The sequence below is a fragment of the Heptranchias perlo genome, chromosome 3, assembly GCF_035084215.1.
Source record: "Heptranchias perlo isolate sHepPer1 chromosome 3, sHepPer1.hap1, whole genome shotgun sequence".
Lineage (NCBI taxonomy): Eukaryota > Metazoa > Chordata > Chondrichthyes > Hexanchiformes > Hexanchidae > Heptranchias > Heptranchias perlo.
In genome coordinates, this window is record NC_090327.1 from 42,570,861 (window position 1) to 42,587,285 (window position 16,425).

At 41.7% G+C, this 16,425-nt stretch overlaps 1 protein-coding gene across 3 annotated transcripts in view; it reads left to right on the top strand.

Annotated features, from left to right (window-relative positions):
• Window positions 1-16,425, top strand: part of rad54b (RAD54 homolog B) — a 166,991-nt gene that overhangs the window by 126,488 nt on the left and 24,078 nt on the right. For all 3 annotated transcript variants that reach the window (XM_067979273.1, XM_067979267.1, XM_067979261.1), the window contains 5 exons: window positions 1,540-1,747; window positions 2,247-2,386; window positions 4,998-5,288; window positions 10,670-10,854; window positions 13,733-13,994. In XM_067979273.1, the coding sequence (XP_067835374.1) occupies window positions 1,540-1,747; window positions 2,247-2,386; window positions 4,998-5,288; window positions 10,670-10,854; window positions 13,733-13,994 (1,086 nt within the window). The remainder of the gene's footprint in view (window positions 1-1,539; window positions 1,748-2,246; window positions 2,387-4,997; window positions 5,289-10,669; window positions 10,855-13,732; window positions 13,995-16,425) is intronic.

Below are 16,425 nucleotides of genomic sequence, written 5' to 3' on the forward strand. Positions count from 1 at the left end.
TTAGTAAGGCCACACTTGGAATACTGTGTACAGTTCTGGTCACCCTACTATAGAAAGGATATTATTAAACTAGAAAGAGTGCAGAAAAGATTTACTAGGATGCTACCGGGACTTGATGGTTTGACTTTTCGGGAGAGGTTGGATAGACTGGGACTTATTTCCCTGGAGAGTAGGAGGTTAAGGGGTGATCTTATAGAAGTCTATAAAATAATGAGGGGCATAGATAAGGTAGATAGTCAAAATCTTTTCCCAAAGGTAGGGGAGTCTATAACGAGGGGACATAGATTTAAGGTGAGAGGGGAGAGATACAAAAGGGTCCAGAGGGGCAATTTTTTCACTCAAAGGGTGGTGAGTGTCTGGAACGAGCTGCCAGAGGCAGTAGTAGAGGCGGGTACAATTTTGTCTTTTAAAAAGCATTTGGACAGTTACATGGGTAAGATGGGTATTGAGGGATATGGGTCAAGTGCAGGCAATTGGGACTAGCTTAGTGGTATAAACTGGGCGACATGGACATGTTGGGCTGAAGGGCCTGTTTCCATGTTGTAAACGTCTATGATGCTAAGGATAAAGAATTTAATAAGCCCTGGAAAATTTGTCCATGTTAATGAGTTATCCACTTATAATGACACCTACCAGCATCATGATTATAGTGAGACCCAGAGCTCTTATCCAGGCAGATTGAATGACTTGCCATGATTATACTGCTGAATCATAATGAGGCAATACCACAACTGTAAAAAAAATGTTTTACGAACAGACTTTAGAACAAAACTGTGAGTACGATGAATGGCAAGCAGAAAAAAGAGATTGCAATAGGTGGAATAAGGAGGTATATTGGCAGAATTTGAGGGGGAAATTCAATAATTAATCTAGTGCTGCATTGTATTGACGTACCTGAATTAGCACTTGAATGAATCCACTCCTGAAATAAGTCTCATTTAAATTACAAATCTCCCTGCATTTCCACATAAGTTGGCATTAAAATTGTCAACCTCACATAGGATTGCTGGTGTGGGAAGAGAAAGAATTCATACTACATCAATAGGTGTTGCCCTAAAAAGGTTGGGGTTTGCCTATCAACAACAACAACAACTTGCATTTATATAGTGCCTTTAACGTAGTAAAACATCCCAAGGCGTTTCACAAGAGCGATTGACATCAACATTAACCTAAAATAATGCTGATCAGAAATTTTAAACTAAAATGTTGGGGCAGGTTAGAGGGAGCTTTATCTGCATCTAACCCATCCCATAGCTGATCTAAGAGTGCTTGATACTGGCATTGGGTGTCCAACATGGAAAAAATGATTCATTCCCTAGCACTGACATTCATCACAAAAAATATAGATTTAACCCGAGGCCAAACTGGCACACACAAGCTAAAAAAGTTAACCATGATGTAGTGGTGATGAAAGATATAGTGTTCTCCTATAAAGTCATCCAGTCATGGTAGAAAGTAAAATTTTACCCACATGTTAGTTTCCTTGCCCATTTCTCTACACATTTTATTTACTTGATTACTTATGTATTTACTTTGAAGGACCATAAAGTGGAAGACTTCATCAGTTCTCCACTGCACTCTGTCCTCGTCATCAGCTATGAGATGTTGTTGCGGTGCCTGGAACACATTCAAAAATTAGAATTTAACCTAATAATTTGTGATGAAGGACACCGTTTAAAAAATAGCTCAATTAAGACGTCCACAGCAATTCTTAGCCTCCCCTGTGAAAGAAGAGTGATCCTCACTGGTAAGTTGTTGTCTTTAAATCAATGTACCATAACATTAAAAAATTACAAGAACACAATATTCAGAGCAACCATACAGCTGAGTGACAGTTGCCCTTTTAAGCTGCACAACTTTATCCCCTTTAAGACTTAGTCTTAACTTTTAAAAAAATTCCACTCTGATGGAAAGGCTGTGTAGTTTGTTCTGTTTCTGGTTGGACAAAAGGTTGAATGCCAAATATTCCAGCATCAGCTTGGCCAGCATTCCCAAATCTGCTGCTTCAGAACCCATGAATGTGACCTGGCATCATTACCAAGAACAGACAGTCCTCTTCGTTATGGCTGCTTTGCAGTTTGTCTGAATCTTGCGTTATCTGATCCAGATCATTAATGTGAAAAGATAAATATGAACCCTTCACAAGTTAATTATGTGTGTGTGTTTACTCTATCATTGTAAAGTTCTGCTTCCATTACATCATATTTGAATAACATATTTTTTAAAATGTCTGTGTTATATAATAGGTACTCCCATACAAAATGATCTTCAGGAGTTCTACTCTCTAATAGAATTTGTGAATCCAGGAATCCTTGGATCCTCTTCCACCTACAGAAAGATTTATGAGGAACCTATCATCAGGTCTCAACAGCCCTCTGCAACAATGGTAGGAAATATGATCTTTTTAAAAACTGAATGTGTTCCATATGTAAACTCATTTCATGATTCCCTCCCCTCCCTCCTGAAGACGTTGGCTCATGTTAAGGTATAATTCTAGGTGTCAGATGTCCTCCATTGGCTCTCCCAAGAGGCCATTCTTTCTATGTGAATTTAGAATGCGGATGTCAGCAGGCTATTTAGTCATGGACAGCATCACAGCTGAGCCCAGTTCTGCCTTTACCGATCAGCCACATAGGCAAACTTTCCAGCAAGTCACTAAATAGGAATCAGGAGCCAGAATTTTGGCTGCTTTCATTCTTTCATTTCATCTTCCTCACCCAGGCCATTGAGGCCTTTGATCAGCAGCCCAACCACCACCTCAAACATTCACTCCTCCCACCACAGGTGCACAGTGGCTGCAGTGTGTACTACCTATAGGATGCACTGCCGCAACTTGCCCTGGCTTCTTCGACAGCACCTCCCAAACTTGTGACCTCCACCACCTAGAAGGACAAGGGCAGCAGGTGCATGGGAACACCATCACTTCCAGGTTCCCCTCCAAGTCACACACCATCCCAACTTGGACATATATCGCCTTCATCATCGCTGGGTCAAAATCCTGGAACTCCCTACCTAACAGCATTGTGGGAGTACCTTCACTACATGGACTGCAGCAGTTCAAGAAGGGGGCTCACCGCCACCTACTCGAGGGCAATTGTTGGTAAGTATTTGTGCTTCCAGGTTTTCCCACGTGCCAGGCAGCCAGATTGACAAGCCGACTGCCTGTCAGGAGAGAAAGGAGCCGCGAATCAGAGAGGAGGGAGGGAGAGAGAGATTGTGGGTCGTGGAAGAAATCGGGGGTGGGGGGGAACGTGGATGTCATCGGGTGGGCCTTGGAGAAGATTGGGGGGTGGTCCACCATCGAAGTGGGGGGGAGTGGGGGTCAGCCGGCCGGTCGCAGGGGTCCTGTTGCACCAGGTGAGCTTGTTGGGCCTGAATGAAGCACTCCTGCTCCGTCTGACCCACAAGCAGTGCAATAAAGGCACTCAACTCATGGATTAAAATGACCCCTCTGGTGTCTTGGGAAATAAGCAGAGAAAAATCAGCCGGAGTATATCTTTGCACAAATTAATCTAATTTAAGAACTTTCAAAAATATACTTTTTGGGTCTTTTTAAAGTATTGTTTTTCAAATTTGGTATTCCCGTTGCTCAATCAGTCGTTTTTTTGCTATCAGCTAGAATGAAGTACTGTCCTGAGGAGGGGATGTGCATGGTGTATCAGGCCCTCCACCTTCACGGTGGGATAAGATTTCATCTGCACAGATGGAGTTGATTTTAAGTTTGGGTGGACTTAGAGTGGGTGGTGCAATTGCCCCATCCCCTGACCGCTGTCACCCTCTCCCCAGTCCCCTGTCCCCTCCCTGAGGCCCAATCTCCCGACCACCCCCCCTCCCAGTTCCAGTCTCCTGCCGCCCCCACCCCAAGTCCCAATTCTAGTCTCCCGACCTCTCGGTCTCCCTCCCCCCAGTTGGGTCCTAATCTCTTGCCCTCCAGCCTCTGGTCACCCTCTCCACATTCCATCTCTCCCTTTCACAAGATGGTTACATTTCCATTTCCCTTCACTGCTAAGCGAGTACCGGCTTTCTGTCGGTGCGAAATTTAAACGGCGCAGTTCTCCCAGGCTACTAGAAGCAGTGCCTGGGAGCTTCATGTCCCATTCCAAGACACACAGCAGCCTTAAGCACAACATGCCGAGGGCTGGATGAAACTGTTCCACAGGCCATGCATTTGACACCCCTGCTGTAACTATTTGCAATGTCTTGAAGCAAATTGTCTGCCCACTGTAGTGTGAGGAGACACTGAAAAAAGGATGACGTATAAAATAATGAAAAATAAGTTTTAATTTGGATGATGCTGTGTGTTGGATCCATAGAACCATAGAAACTTGTAGCACAGTTGAAGGTCGTTCCATCCACCCACTTTTGTACCAGATCTTTGCTAAAATTAATCCAACATTATTCCCACTGTCCTGCTTTCGCCCCACAACTCTGTATCTTGTTTTGCTTCAAATGTTTAGCTGATCTTCCCCATATACCACAACATAGTGTGTTCATAGATGAACAGTTCCCAGGATCCTCCACACATTGAGTTCCTGACCTCAGTATGCCATTAGGAGCAGGCACCAAGTCCTTCCCTATGGACCACCCACATGTACCTCCAGTTAGTTGGTTTCAGAGTGGCATTGGTGGACGCTGAGCATGGATCAGGTGCTCACACCTTTGGTCAGGAAAGAGGAGGAACAAGGTGAGAAAATAACATGAACAGGAGTCATTCCTTCAATTAAAACAAATAAATCTGTTTGTACTAAATTGGGTTCCGAGCCTCCACTTTGACCATCTAAGAGTGTCACAAAAGGGTTTTGTGGATGAAGGAATTTTCAGCACCGTACAACTCGTACTGCTGTTCACATTCTTGGTCAAAAATACACATAGATAGGCCTGTAAAGCTGGAGAATAAACAATACAGTCTTGTTAGAAAAGCCATCAATTCAGGAATTCTTTCCTCTACAGCTCAACATTCCAGCTTTTGCTCTTTTGCCATTTCTTTTTGTCTTTAGGATGAAAAGCATTTGGGTGAAGAGAGGGCAACAGAGCTTTGCCGATTAACTGGGCTCTTCATACTTCGACGCACACAGGACATCATTAACAATTACCTCCCTCCAAAGACTGAATGGATTATCTTCTGCCGCCCGGCTGCACTGCAGCTTGAACTCTATCACAAACTGCTGGCGTCCCATGCAGTGAAATCTTGCCTACAGGGAAAGCTAGAGAACAGTTCCCACTTAATATGCATAGGGTTACTGAAAAAACTCTGCAATCACCCTACGCTCCTCTTTAATACAATAAAGGTATTTGTTTGAAGTGCACATAAGCGTTAACTCCCTAAGAGCCAGTAATAAATATGTGAGCCACGTTTGTTTGTAAGAAAATCATGTTGTGATGTGTTTAGCTACAACTAAAGAATTTGCTTGGCTAAGAACGGTTTTGAAATGCACTTACTGCTAAAGGCAACAAGAACTGCAAGCAATGTGACCCAGAAATGGAATTCTTGGGGAAGCTGCCTTTTAAAGCCGTAATGTCCCAGAAAATATTTTTCATTCTTTTTAAATTCATCAATTTTAATACTATCTTTAGGAACCAGACAGTAAAGTATTTTATAGAAAAGTAAGTGGTGTGCGATGCAGGTTTGATTTTCTCCCTGAAGCAGCCACGTTACTATTTGGAGGCACAAAGCAGAAACTAGGCATTAACAAAAGAATATGAGAGAGAAAGCCACCCCCGGGCGACCAGTTCAGAAAGGCATTGGCAGAGGCCTGGGAGCACATTGTCCATCTTTTTTGCAAGACCAGAGGGGAGAGAGAAAAAAAAGATGTCAAATACTTATATTAAAAGTTGTCTGCATAGTAGGAGTTCTGTACTAGTAAGAAACTAGAAGTTGGCTATAAGCAGAAGGGGATGAAAGGGAATTCAGTTTCCTCTGCTCACCAAAAGTCACACTTGAAATGTGATCTGTTTATTTTTTTTTGTTTGTACCTGCGGAAATTGAGACCATGAACTGTGTATTTGACCTCTGTCTTGAAGTGCTAGTTCTGGTTTGGTTACTGGGAAGAGCTAGCAACATAGAGGGTGAAGGTCAGAGGCTTATGTAAATAAAATACACAATTTCAAAGCTTGGTATGAGCTCTGAAAATGAAAAATAAATTAATTGCATTTCATAATTATGGTAACAATACGCTTCCTTATAAGTCTCTCAAATATACGCTGACCTAGACACATTGTTTATGTCTCCCTCACTAATGGAGAACTCATTTAATCACTCTCTTCACTCCATAACATTCTTTTTATATGTTCTCAAAGAAGCATTGTAAATTGAATAGGAAAATGTACTTGTGGAGCACTCCTGTTTAGAGAGGTTACATATTTTTAAGTAAACCCTTGTTATTAAGAATGAATGTTTAGTCCATTGGACTACTCAGTGTTTTTCTTCCATGTCCTGTAGTTACTTTTGGAGATCTGCTGGGACTTTGGTAGTATTTTTTTAAGCAGTCCATTAATCATCTCCATATAAAGACATCTGTCCCACTAACCACAATTACACAGGGGAGCCAGGGAGCCCCATGGGCTAAACAATGCATTACATTAGTAACCTCAGCAGTATGAATTACTTTAAGCTTTGTAGGAGTCCTTAGGAAACTAAACTGGATGGAGGGAATTTTAACCCCCCACACACACAAAGGGTGGGAAAGGGTAGGGGGAGGGTTAAATTGGTAAAAATATGAAAGCCAACCCCATCTCCCTGCGAACGTGCCTACTTCTGGTTTTACCGTGGCGGGTTGGGGGCGTCCGAATAGCCCGCTCTGGAGAGGCTGGTCAGTGATTTTAATATTTAAATGAAGCTGCGTTCTGAGCAGCTATTTGAATTTAACAGCTGTCCAGGGCTGTCCAAGGGAGGCAGGAGCTGCCAGATCCAGCAGGTAAGTGTTTTTCCATCACTGCTTGTGGGCCAGGAGGAGCAGGAGTGCCTCCTCCGCCTCCAGCCCCTCAAGCAAACCTTCTGCTGCGATCGCTCCCTCCCCGTGATCAGCCGACCCGCCTGCGATTGGCTGGCTCCCTCCCTGTGATTTCCTCCCCCCCCCGCCCCCATCTCTTTCCTCCCCTTCCCCGTGACCTCTTTTCCCCCTCACCTCTTTCCTCCTGTTCCCCGTTATATCCCCCCCCCCCAACATCTCTTCCCTTCCCACGATCTCTCCCTCCTCGCTGGTATGTTCCAAGCCCCCCTCCCACCGACCCCCGATCTTCTCGATTGCCGAGGACCATCCCCAGTAGTCGCCAGCTGCTGTCTTGTATCGCAGCCTTATTTGCCCAGCAGCTGGCCAGCCTCTCAATCTGGCCGATTGCCGGGCAGGAAACAGAGTAAGAAAATTCTAATGAGGTCTTGCTCCCGCTTCCTCCCCGCCTCCCTGTAAATATAGGGGCTGATATGTTTCCCCTACAATATGCATCAAGATGGCTGATCTCTTAGTATGATGCTTGCTCTATGCTTCTGTCACATGCTCATGTTTTCACATTCACTCACTTACGTACACACACACACATGGGTTGAGAACCATCACGTTTTTTCTCACTTAAAGCAAATTAGAAGATTTTATTTTTTATTTTTAATTAAATAAGCAGAATATTGTACATGAATAAAATTCACAGTTCTGCATTGTATATTTATGCCTTAATTGTGAATGATGCAATATGTAATGAAATTAATTGTCTGTGATCAGGAAGTGAGCCAGTGATGTTGATTATTGGAATCTTGTACTGAATTCATCTTTAATATTCTATATTTGAAAAAAGTAATATGTTCTACCATGTTCCAGCTATGGTCCTTATAGGTGGAGAACAATTCATGTTTGTGCTGTGGTTTATTTTTTTTCAAGTTAGTTGCCTCATATTTAAGTAGGCACCCACCTGTTTTGGGTGAGAGTGCTGTTTGTCTATTTCTCAGCCTGCCCAAAATTGCGACGGGAACAGGGCAGCAGCTTAATATTCCTGGTTATATCATTTTCAAGAGCGATGGGAAGGGGAAAAAGAGCTAGGTTGCAGTTTCAGTAAAGGATTCTATCACTGTACTAGAATATAAAGATGTTCTGGGGGTAGCACTAAGACAATCCATATGGATAGAGTTAAGGAATAGGACAGGAAATGGTTCAATTCTCAGTATGCACAAAAATGAGAGAGAGGGGTAGATTTGCTGACAGTCCAGAGAGGTATAAAAACAGTAGGGTGATAATGTTGGATAATTTTAACTATCCCAAGATAGACTGGAATAAAGTTAATGTACATGGTCAAAGTGGGAAATGCTTTTACAATGCATCCAAGACTGCTCCCTAGATCAGTACGTTTCTAGTCCCAACAAGGAAAGGAGTATTGCTTGAATCAGTTCTGGGAAATGAAGTGGGGCAAGTTACTGATGGGAAAGTTGGAGAACACACTTATCCACATTAAATTGCATCTGCTCAATCTGCTAACCTGTTCATGTTTTCCTGAAGTCTTTTGACGTCCACCTTGCTGTTTGCTAAATCCTCTAATTTTGTGTCTAGCAAATGTTGATATTGTGATCCCTACGCCCAAGTCCAATCTCAAGAATGAAAGTGGACTCAGCACTGACCTGAGGTACACCACATCTAACCCTTCTCTAATCCGAGGATTACTCATTAGTCCTAGCCCATTGCTTCCTGTCTGTTAACTAACTTTCTATCCATGCTGTTACATCTTCTCTTATACCATACGCGTGAATTTTTGCAACAAACCTCTTGAAGCACCTTATCAAACGCCTTCTAAAAATCCATATCTACAACACTTACTGCATTCCCTTTATCCAATTGGTCACTTCTTCAAAAAACTCCCTTTACTTTGTCAAACGTGACTTGCCTTCAAAACAAATCTCTGCTAGCTGTCTTTGATCATCCCATGCATCTCTAAATGCACACTAACTTATCTCAAATTATGATTCTAAGAGTTTGCCGATCAAAGAATCGGCACAGACACGCTGAGCCAAATAACCACCTCCTCTCCTGGAAGCTTCTGTGGTTCCAAGGTAGAGCTGAGCCAGAAGAAGATGCCAAGTTTGATCTGCTGTTTGTACTGAGTTTCCTAATCTTAGTCAGTTGACAGTATAGACAGTTTCAGTGCTGTAGGCTAAAGAGGGTAAAATCAGCAATTTTCATTCCTGATCACTACCCATTGCTTCTACTGTAATGTGCACGTGTGAGGACATCACGTGTGACAGCATCACATTCAAATGCAATGCCCCCCATAACTGAATAACCGTAGGCTCTCACTGTCTAAGCTCACAAATGAAGAATCATTTGTTAGGAGAGGTACAGATGGTCGCCGATACCATTGACCTTTACTCCAAAATGATTCAGAAGAGGAGAAAATGTTTTCAAAAAGCCTCAGAGGAACAGCTTCAGTTATTTGTCCTAGTGCAAGAAAATCAAAAAGTTGGTATGCAGGTGCAGCAGGTGATCAAGAAAGCCAACGGAATGTTGGCTTTTATTGCTAGGGGGATAGAATATAAAAACAGGGAGGTATTGCTGCAGTTATATAGGGTATTGGTGAGACCGCACCTGGAATACTGCATACAGTTTTGGTCTCCATACTTAAGAAAAGACATACTTGCTCTCGAGGCAGTACAAAGAAGGTTCACTCGGTTAATCCCGGGGATGAGGGGGCGGACATATGAGGAGAGGTTGAGTAGATTGGGACTCTACTCATTGGAGTTCAGAAGAATGAGAGGCGATCTTATTGAAACATATAAGATTGTGAAGGGGCTTGATCGGGTGGATGCAGTAAGGATGTTCCCAAAGATGGGTGAAACTAGAACTAGGGGGCATAATCTTAGAATAAGGGGCTGCTCTTTCAAAACTGAGATGAGGAGAAACTTCTTCACTCAGAGGGTGGTAGGTCTGTGGAATTTGCTGCCGCAGGAAGCTGTGGAAGCTACATCATTAGATAAATTTAAAACAGAAATAGACAGTTTTCTAGAAGTAAAGGGAATTAGGGGTTATGGGGAGCGGGCAGGAAATTGGACATGAAGCTGAGTTTGGATCGGTCAATGCCCTGTGGGTGGCGGAGAGGGCCCAGGGGCTGTGTGGCCGGGTCCTGCTCCTACTTTTTGTGTTCTTTAGATTTGTGGTTGGGATCAGATCAGCCATGATCTTATTGAATGGCGGAGCAAGCTCGAGGGGCCGATTGGCCTACTCCTGCTCCAATTTCTTATGTTCTTATGTTCTTATAAAATTCACTGCAAGAGAAGCTTTCAGCTTCTGCAACTGGTTGAATGATTACAATTGTATCAGGAGTATTGAAAAATATCATTATGAAAGGGAGGTTAATTTTATGTGGTCATTGTATCATCAATTTAAATACAAGGGGTAATTTTCCGACTTTGTGCTTTGCATTTAAATTAATAGTTGGAAAATAATATGTAGCATATGCCCGAATTTCTGATATGCATCCGCAGCAGGTGAGGTTCCTCTTTAGGCCACGGTCAGAAAATTACCCTTGTAGTGTCGTTCTAAGGGGAGTGCAAAACTACAACTTGGGGTCAAATCCCTTTATTAATAAATTTTTCTGTGAATTATCGATGCTCTACAAATGAATGAAAACCAACTCTGTTAAAGACTTTCAGTTATAAACTATGAGGTAAATTGTTTCTGTCTCTTCATTGTCTTAGGGAAAGGAGAATCACTCTAGAAAACCTGATTTTGGCCATCAGTTGGAAATCAGCCCCTATGATGATCTGATTGGCATATTTCCGGTGACCTATGAACCAGACACATTTACTGTGAAGGATTCTGGGAAGCTACAAGTACTGAGAGATCTTTTAGCAGGCATTCATGCACAGAGTTCAACTGAAAGGTAGGGAAGAAAACTTCTACATTTGAATTGATGGTAGCTATGAAAACATTTGTGCATAATGATTTCCAAATTTTAATTCTCACTGGTCAGTCGTACTGGGTCAAGGTGTGCCAATTTTTTTTTAAAAAAGCTTATTTTCCTTCTCTTCTTGATCAAGACTCCTCACGCCAAATAATAACTACCATTTAGTGTACATCTTGTATGACCAAGGTCTGAAGTATATAACAGCTAAAAATCATTGCTTTGAAAATATTTTACAGCCTGCCACAAAATAAATATAGCATGATTGCTGACAGCTAGTTAACATAGAATAGAATTTTGCAGCACAGAAGTAGGCCATTCAACTCATTGTGCTTGTGCCAGCTGTCTTAAAGAGCTATCCTTTAGTTCTATTTTCCGGCCCTTCCCTCAATCCACTTAAACATTTTTAAGTTTCTGTTTCCACCACTGTTTCGGTTGAACGTTCCATGCCATAACAGCTGTTTGCATTTTAAAAATTCTCCTAAATTCTTCCTACATTCTTTTGATGATCATCTTAAATTTAAGCCATCTAGTTACCAACTTACTGACCAGTGTAAATAGTTTTTCCCTATTTACCTCATCAAAAACCCTCATAATTTTGAACACCTTTGTCAACACTCCTCCAAAGAGCCCTGAATTCTCTAGTGTCTCCATATAACTCATCCGTAGTATCGTTTTAGTAAATCTCTTCTTGATGTCCTTCCTAAAGTGGGTGTCCAAAACTGGACACAGTGGGGTAGAATTTCTGTGGGGGTTCTCTGATTGTACACTGTAACTTTGGCAGAAGATCAGTGGAAACTCTGGCAAATTCTCTAATTGCACCTTGATTAATGATTTGCAACAGTTTAGCATTACCTCTTTGCTTTTGTACTCTGTGCCCCTATTTCTAAAACTTGGTATCCAATATGTCTTTTTAACAGCTTTATGAGATTTGTGTATCTGAATCATTAAGCCTCTCTGCTCTTCTATTTCTTTTAACATTTTACCACTTATTATATACTTCCCTTTCTTATTTTTCTTTCCAAAATGTATCACCTCATATTCTCTGCAATAAACTTCATTCAGTAGCTATTTGCCCAATCTATTAATCTGGCTATGTCCTCCAGAAGTTGTTTAAACTGGCCCCTAGGGACAGCACTGTTTATATCCCTCTGGTCTGAAAACTGCTGTCAGCTTGGCTAACTTAGTAGCACTCTCGCCTCTGAATGAGATGAGTTGATAATCTAGGCTGACTTTCAGTGAGATATTGAAAGAGTACTGCATTGTTGAAGCTTGCATCTTTCAGATGAGATGTTAAATCTATTCAAGTGGACACTATTCTAAGAAAGTTAGGGGAGTTTTCCCAGTGTCCTGGTCAACATTCTTCCTTCAACCAATACCACCAAGAACAGATTATCTGGTCATTCAACTAATTTGCCGTGTGCAAATTGGCAGCTGCATTTGCTTACATAACATCAGTGATTACACTTCAAAAATACACTTTAAGGCTCTGTATGAATGCAAGTCCTTTCTTTCTTACTCTGTTTTTTTGTCCTTTTAGTCAACATCCTATCCGTACTGCCACTTTCCCTGTAAAATCATGTGACTTAATTTTATCAGCAAGCTTCTTACGTGGTACCTTATTAAATGCATTTTCAAAATCCATATACACAAAGCAGTATTAAATTTGTCAGACAAGGTGTGCCTTTTACAAATCCATCTTGGCTGTCCTTAATTAATCCATGGATTTTTTTTTAGGAATGATTAATTTTATCCTCTATTTTGGCCTCTAGAAGCTTAGCCCTTCTGATGTTGGACTGACTGGTCTATATTTTCCTGGTTTATCCCTTTCCCCTTCTTGAAAAGAGGTGCTACATTCACTGGAGCACATTATAAAGCAGTAACACATTCAGGGATTAAGATGATATCATAGTCTCTGAGGATAAAAGCTCAACCAGTGATACCATTTTTTTTCCCAAAGTACAACAACACAAATTATATTTGCATCCTACAATTAGCATCATTACTCCCATAGTTTCTACTCCTGGAGTATCTTTTATTTGTAATCAGTGTATTGTAGGAGCTATATTGAAATGATTTACTGGTTGAAATGTTTACACGGCAATAATTTGATAGTATGCAGCATAGGTACATCTTTGGAAGCAAAATGTGTAATGAGTTTAAGCTATAGGAAAACTGGCCACACGAGGGAGCTGAGTAGACATGCGTAGCAGAATTATGACTATCTGCACCAGTGTTGATTCAGTTTCCATGCACTGTCAGCTTATAAACCCTTTCAGCCAATTTAACCTTGCCACAAAACCATTGTTTAAATAAAAATCAATGGAAAAATGGAAATAAACAAAGAGATGTAAAAAAATTAATGGTTCATTGTTGTTAGATTATAAGTAGATAGTCACAGTGATACTACACCCACTATAAACTCAAGTCACGTTTGCGATAGTTTTGCTGTCCCAAACTGAAATTGGTTTTAGATACAGTATATTTATAAATGTCATGAGCTAAATTTTACAAATTTGCACTCCCGGTTTGTAATTTCATGTGCCCAGAATTCACATCAGGAATTCAGGCACAACAGCCACTGGACCTTGCAAGATTTTTTATTCATTAATTTTGGTGGATGGCGAATCCTGCAGAGCCTGCTGACTTCCACCCCTGAACTGGGAGTGCAAATTTGTAAAATTTACCCTCATGACTTTTTAGTTAAAAATTTCTTATTCAGGATACTGTTTTCTCTAAAACGTTGCACTTGTATGTACAAAATAATGGTACAGGTTCTTGATTGTGTTTACATAAGAAAAACAATCACCCAGTACACCATATGTAAAGGTGCTTATTTTAACTTTCTCTGTTGCAGAGTTGTGCTAGTTTCAAATTATACTCAGACATTAGACATCTTGCAAGAAATGTGCAGGTATTTTGGGTTTAGTTATACCCGACTGGATGGACAAACACCTGTCAGCCATCGACAACAAATTGTTGATTCATTTAATAGCAAACACAGCCAGAGTTTCATCTTCCTGCTCAGCTCAAAGGCTGGTGGAGTCGGATTAAATCTGATTGGAGCGTCCCGTTTGGTTCTGTATGATATCGACTGGAATCCAGCAAATGACGTTCAGGTATATAGATGAGGAATATAGGTGAGAATGTGGCTGTAGTAAATACTCTATAAACCACTTAATATTTGAGGCTGAAGCTATTTGTGATTGATAGCATACTAACAGTTCATAAAATGTTGAGTTTGCAATGCATTTTTGTTTTATTAATAATTCCAGGGTGAAGATACATTCCATTCTCTATTTACTCTGTCTCTGCCTCACTGTTGGTGAAAATAATATAAACTTCAGTAAGTGCTTGAAACACTCCATGCCTTGACCCCTGAGGTCAGAAGCAGGATACAGTTTAATCAATGGTCCCTTGATGAAGAAGTGGCCCAATCCTACTATGAATCTATTACATTTTGAGTAGTTGGCCTGTGTTGTTATTCCCTACTTGAAAAATAAAAATGTAATTAACAAATACTGCAGGTTGACTTGTAGTAAGTTTAAAAATTAAAATAGCCCTCCCCATTAATAATTGCATTTGTAATGTTGGAAGTAATAGGTTAATAGTCTAACCTTAATCATTACATCAGTGTGGTTCCTCAAGCAATGTTTTCACAAAAGATTTATGATGAGTTTGCACCTCAACAGGGCTGGGACCACTGTCCTCGCAGGGAGGTTAACTAATGCTGTGGGGAAGGGTTTAAACTAAATTGGCAGGGGGGTGGACAGAGAATGAAACATTAGAAAGGAGAAACAAGGTGCACAGAGGACTGAGAGAGACAAATAGCACTAAAGTAAAGAATCTTTCAGAAATAGGAGGGGCCAAACAGGGGCGAATGCGAGGCAGTCTAAGATGAGTTTGGAGTGCATGTGCATAAATGCACGTAGTGTGGTAAATAAGGTTGGTGAGCTGCAGGCACAAGTTGCCACATGGGACTATGACATAGTGGCAATAACAGAGACCTGGCTCAAAGAAGGGGAGGATTGGGTACTTAATATTCCTGGCTATAGGGTATTCAGGAAAGATAGGGAAGGAGAGGGATGGAAGTATTGATCAAAGAAACTATTATAGCACTGGAAAGGGATGATATAGTTGAGGGGTCAACAACAGAATTTATTTGGTTAGAATTAAGGAACAATAGAGGAGCTATTACGCTACAGAGTGTATATTATAGGCCACCAAATAGTGGGAAGAAGATAGAGGAGCAAATTTGCAGGCAAATTACAGAAATATGCAAGAACTATAGGGTAGTGATAATGGGGAACTTCAATTATCCCAATATAGAATGGGACAGTAACAATGTAAAGGGCAAAGAGGGGGAGGAATTCTTGAAACGTATACAAGAGAACTTTCTTCATCATTGTGTTTCCAGCCCAAGGAGAAAGGAAACTGTGCTGGATCTAGTTCTGGGGAATGAAGTGGGGCAAGTGGAGCATGTTTCAGCAGGGGAGCATTTGGGGAGCAGTGATCATAACATCATTAGGTTTAGAATAGTTATGGAAAAGGACAAGGAACAATCCAGCGTAAAATACTAAATTGGAGGAGGGCTAATTTCAGTGAGTTAAAAAGGGATCTTGCCCTGGTGGATTGGAATCAAAAATTAATAGGCAAAAGAAGAATTGAACAACGGGAGGCCTTCTAGGAAGAGTTGGTTCAGGTATAGAGTATACACATTCCCACGGCGGGAAAAGGAAGGACATCAAAAGCTAGAGCTCCCTGGATGACTAAAGATATAGGGGGTTAAATTTGATAACCCCCGAATCCGGGCGCGGGGGTCGCGGTGGGCGATTAACCCACGCCCAGTCATTGAGATACAGGCAGCATGTGAGATTCGTGCTGCCTGGTCATTTACCTGATATCTGCGAGCAGCCAGGCCAAGCTAAGCTGTTGAGTGGCTGCTCACAAGCAAGAGGGCCCTGATATTGCGCAAGTGCCTAGCACCTCTTAAAGGCAGCCTGCATCTCTTATTTGCAAAATATAAGATATGGGTCCGCACGGAGTCTGAACGGAGATCAGACATTGCACACGTAAAACACAGATACAGGTCCCATCCCTATGTTTAGAAACTTGAGTTATATTAAAACATTGAATAAAGGTTGCTAAATCCCACATCCTCCAATCTGCATGCCAGACCTCACCAATCTGCCGATCTGTGTTTGTACCAGGCCTGCGAGAGGGTGCACCAAGGTCCTCTGATGATGCACTAGAGGCCTTGGTGCAAGAGGTGGACAGAGGAGGGGAATCCTTTTTTTTCAGGGGGGCCAGAGGCCCTCCAGACATGTGCTCAAGAGGCAGTGGGAGGCAGTAGGGGATGAAGTCAATGCCAGGCACATAGCACCACGAACATGGATGCAGTGCAGGAAGAAGTTCAGTGCTTTGACACGAATGGTCGGGGTGAGTGAGGTCAACTGTCAAGTGGCATCTCCTACCAACTGCACCACGCACTATACTGCCCCCATCACCCACCTACCAACAAACTCTTTTTATCAGTACTCAACTATTCTA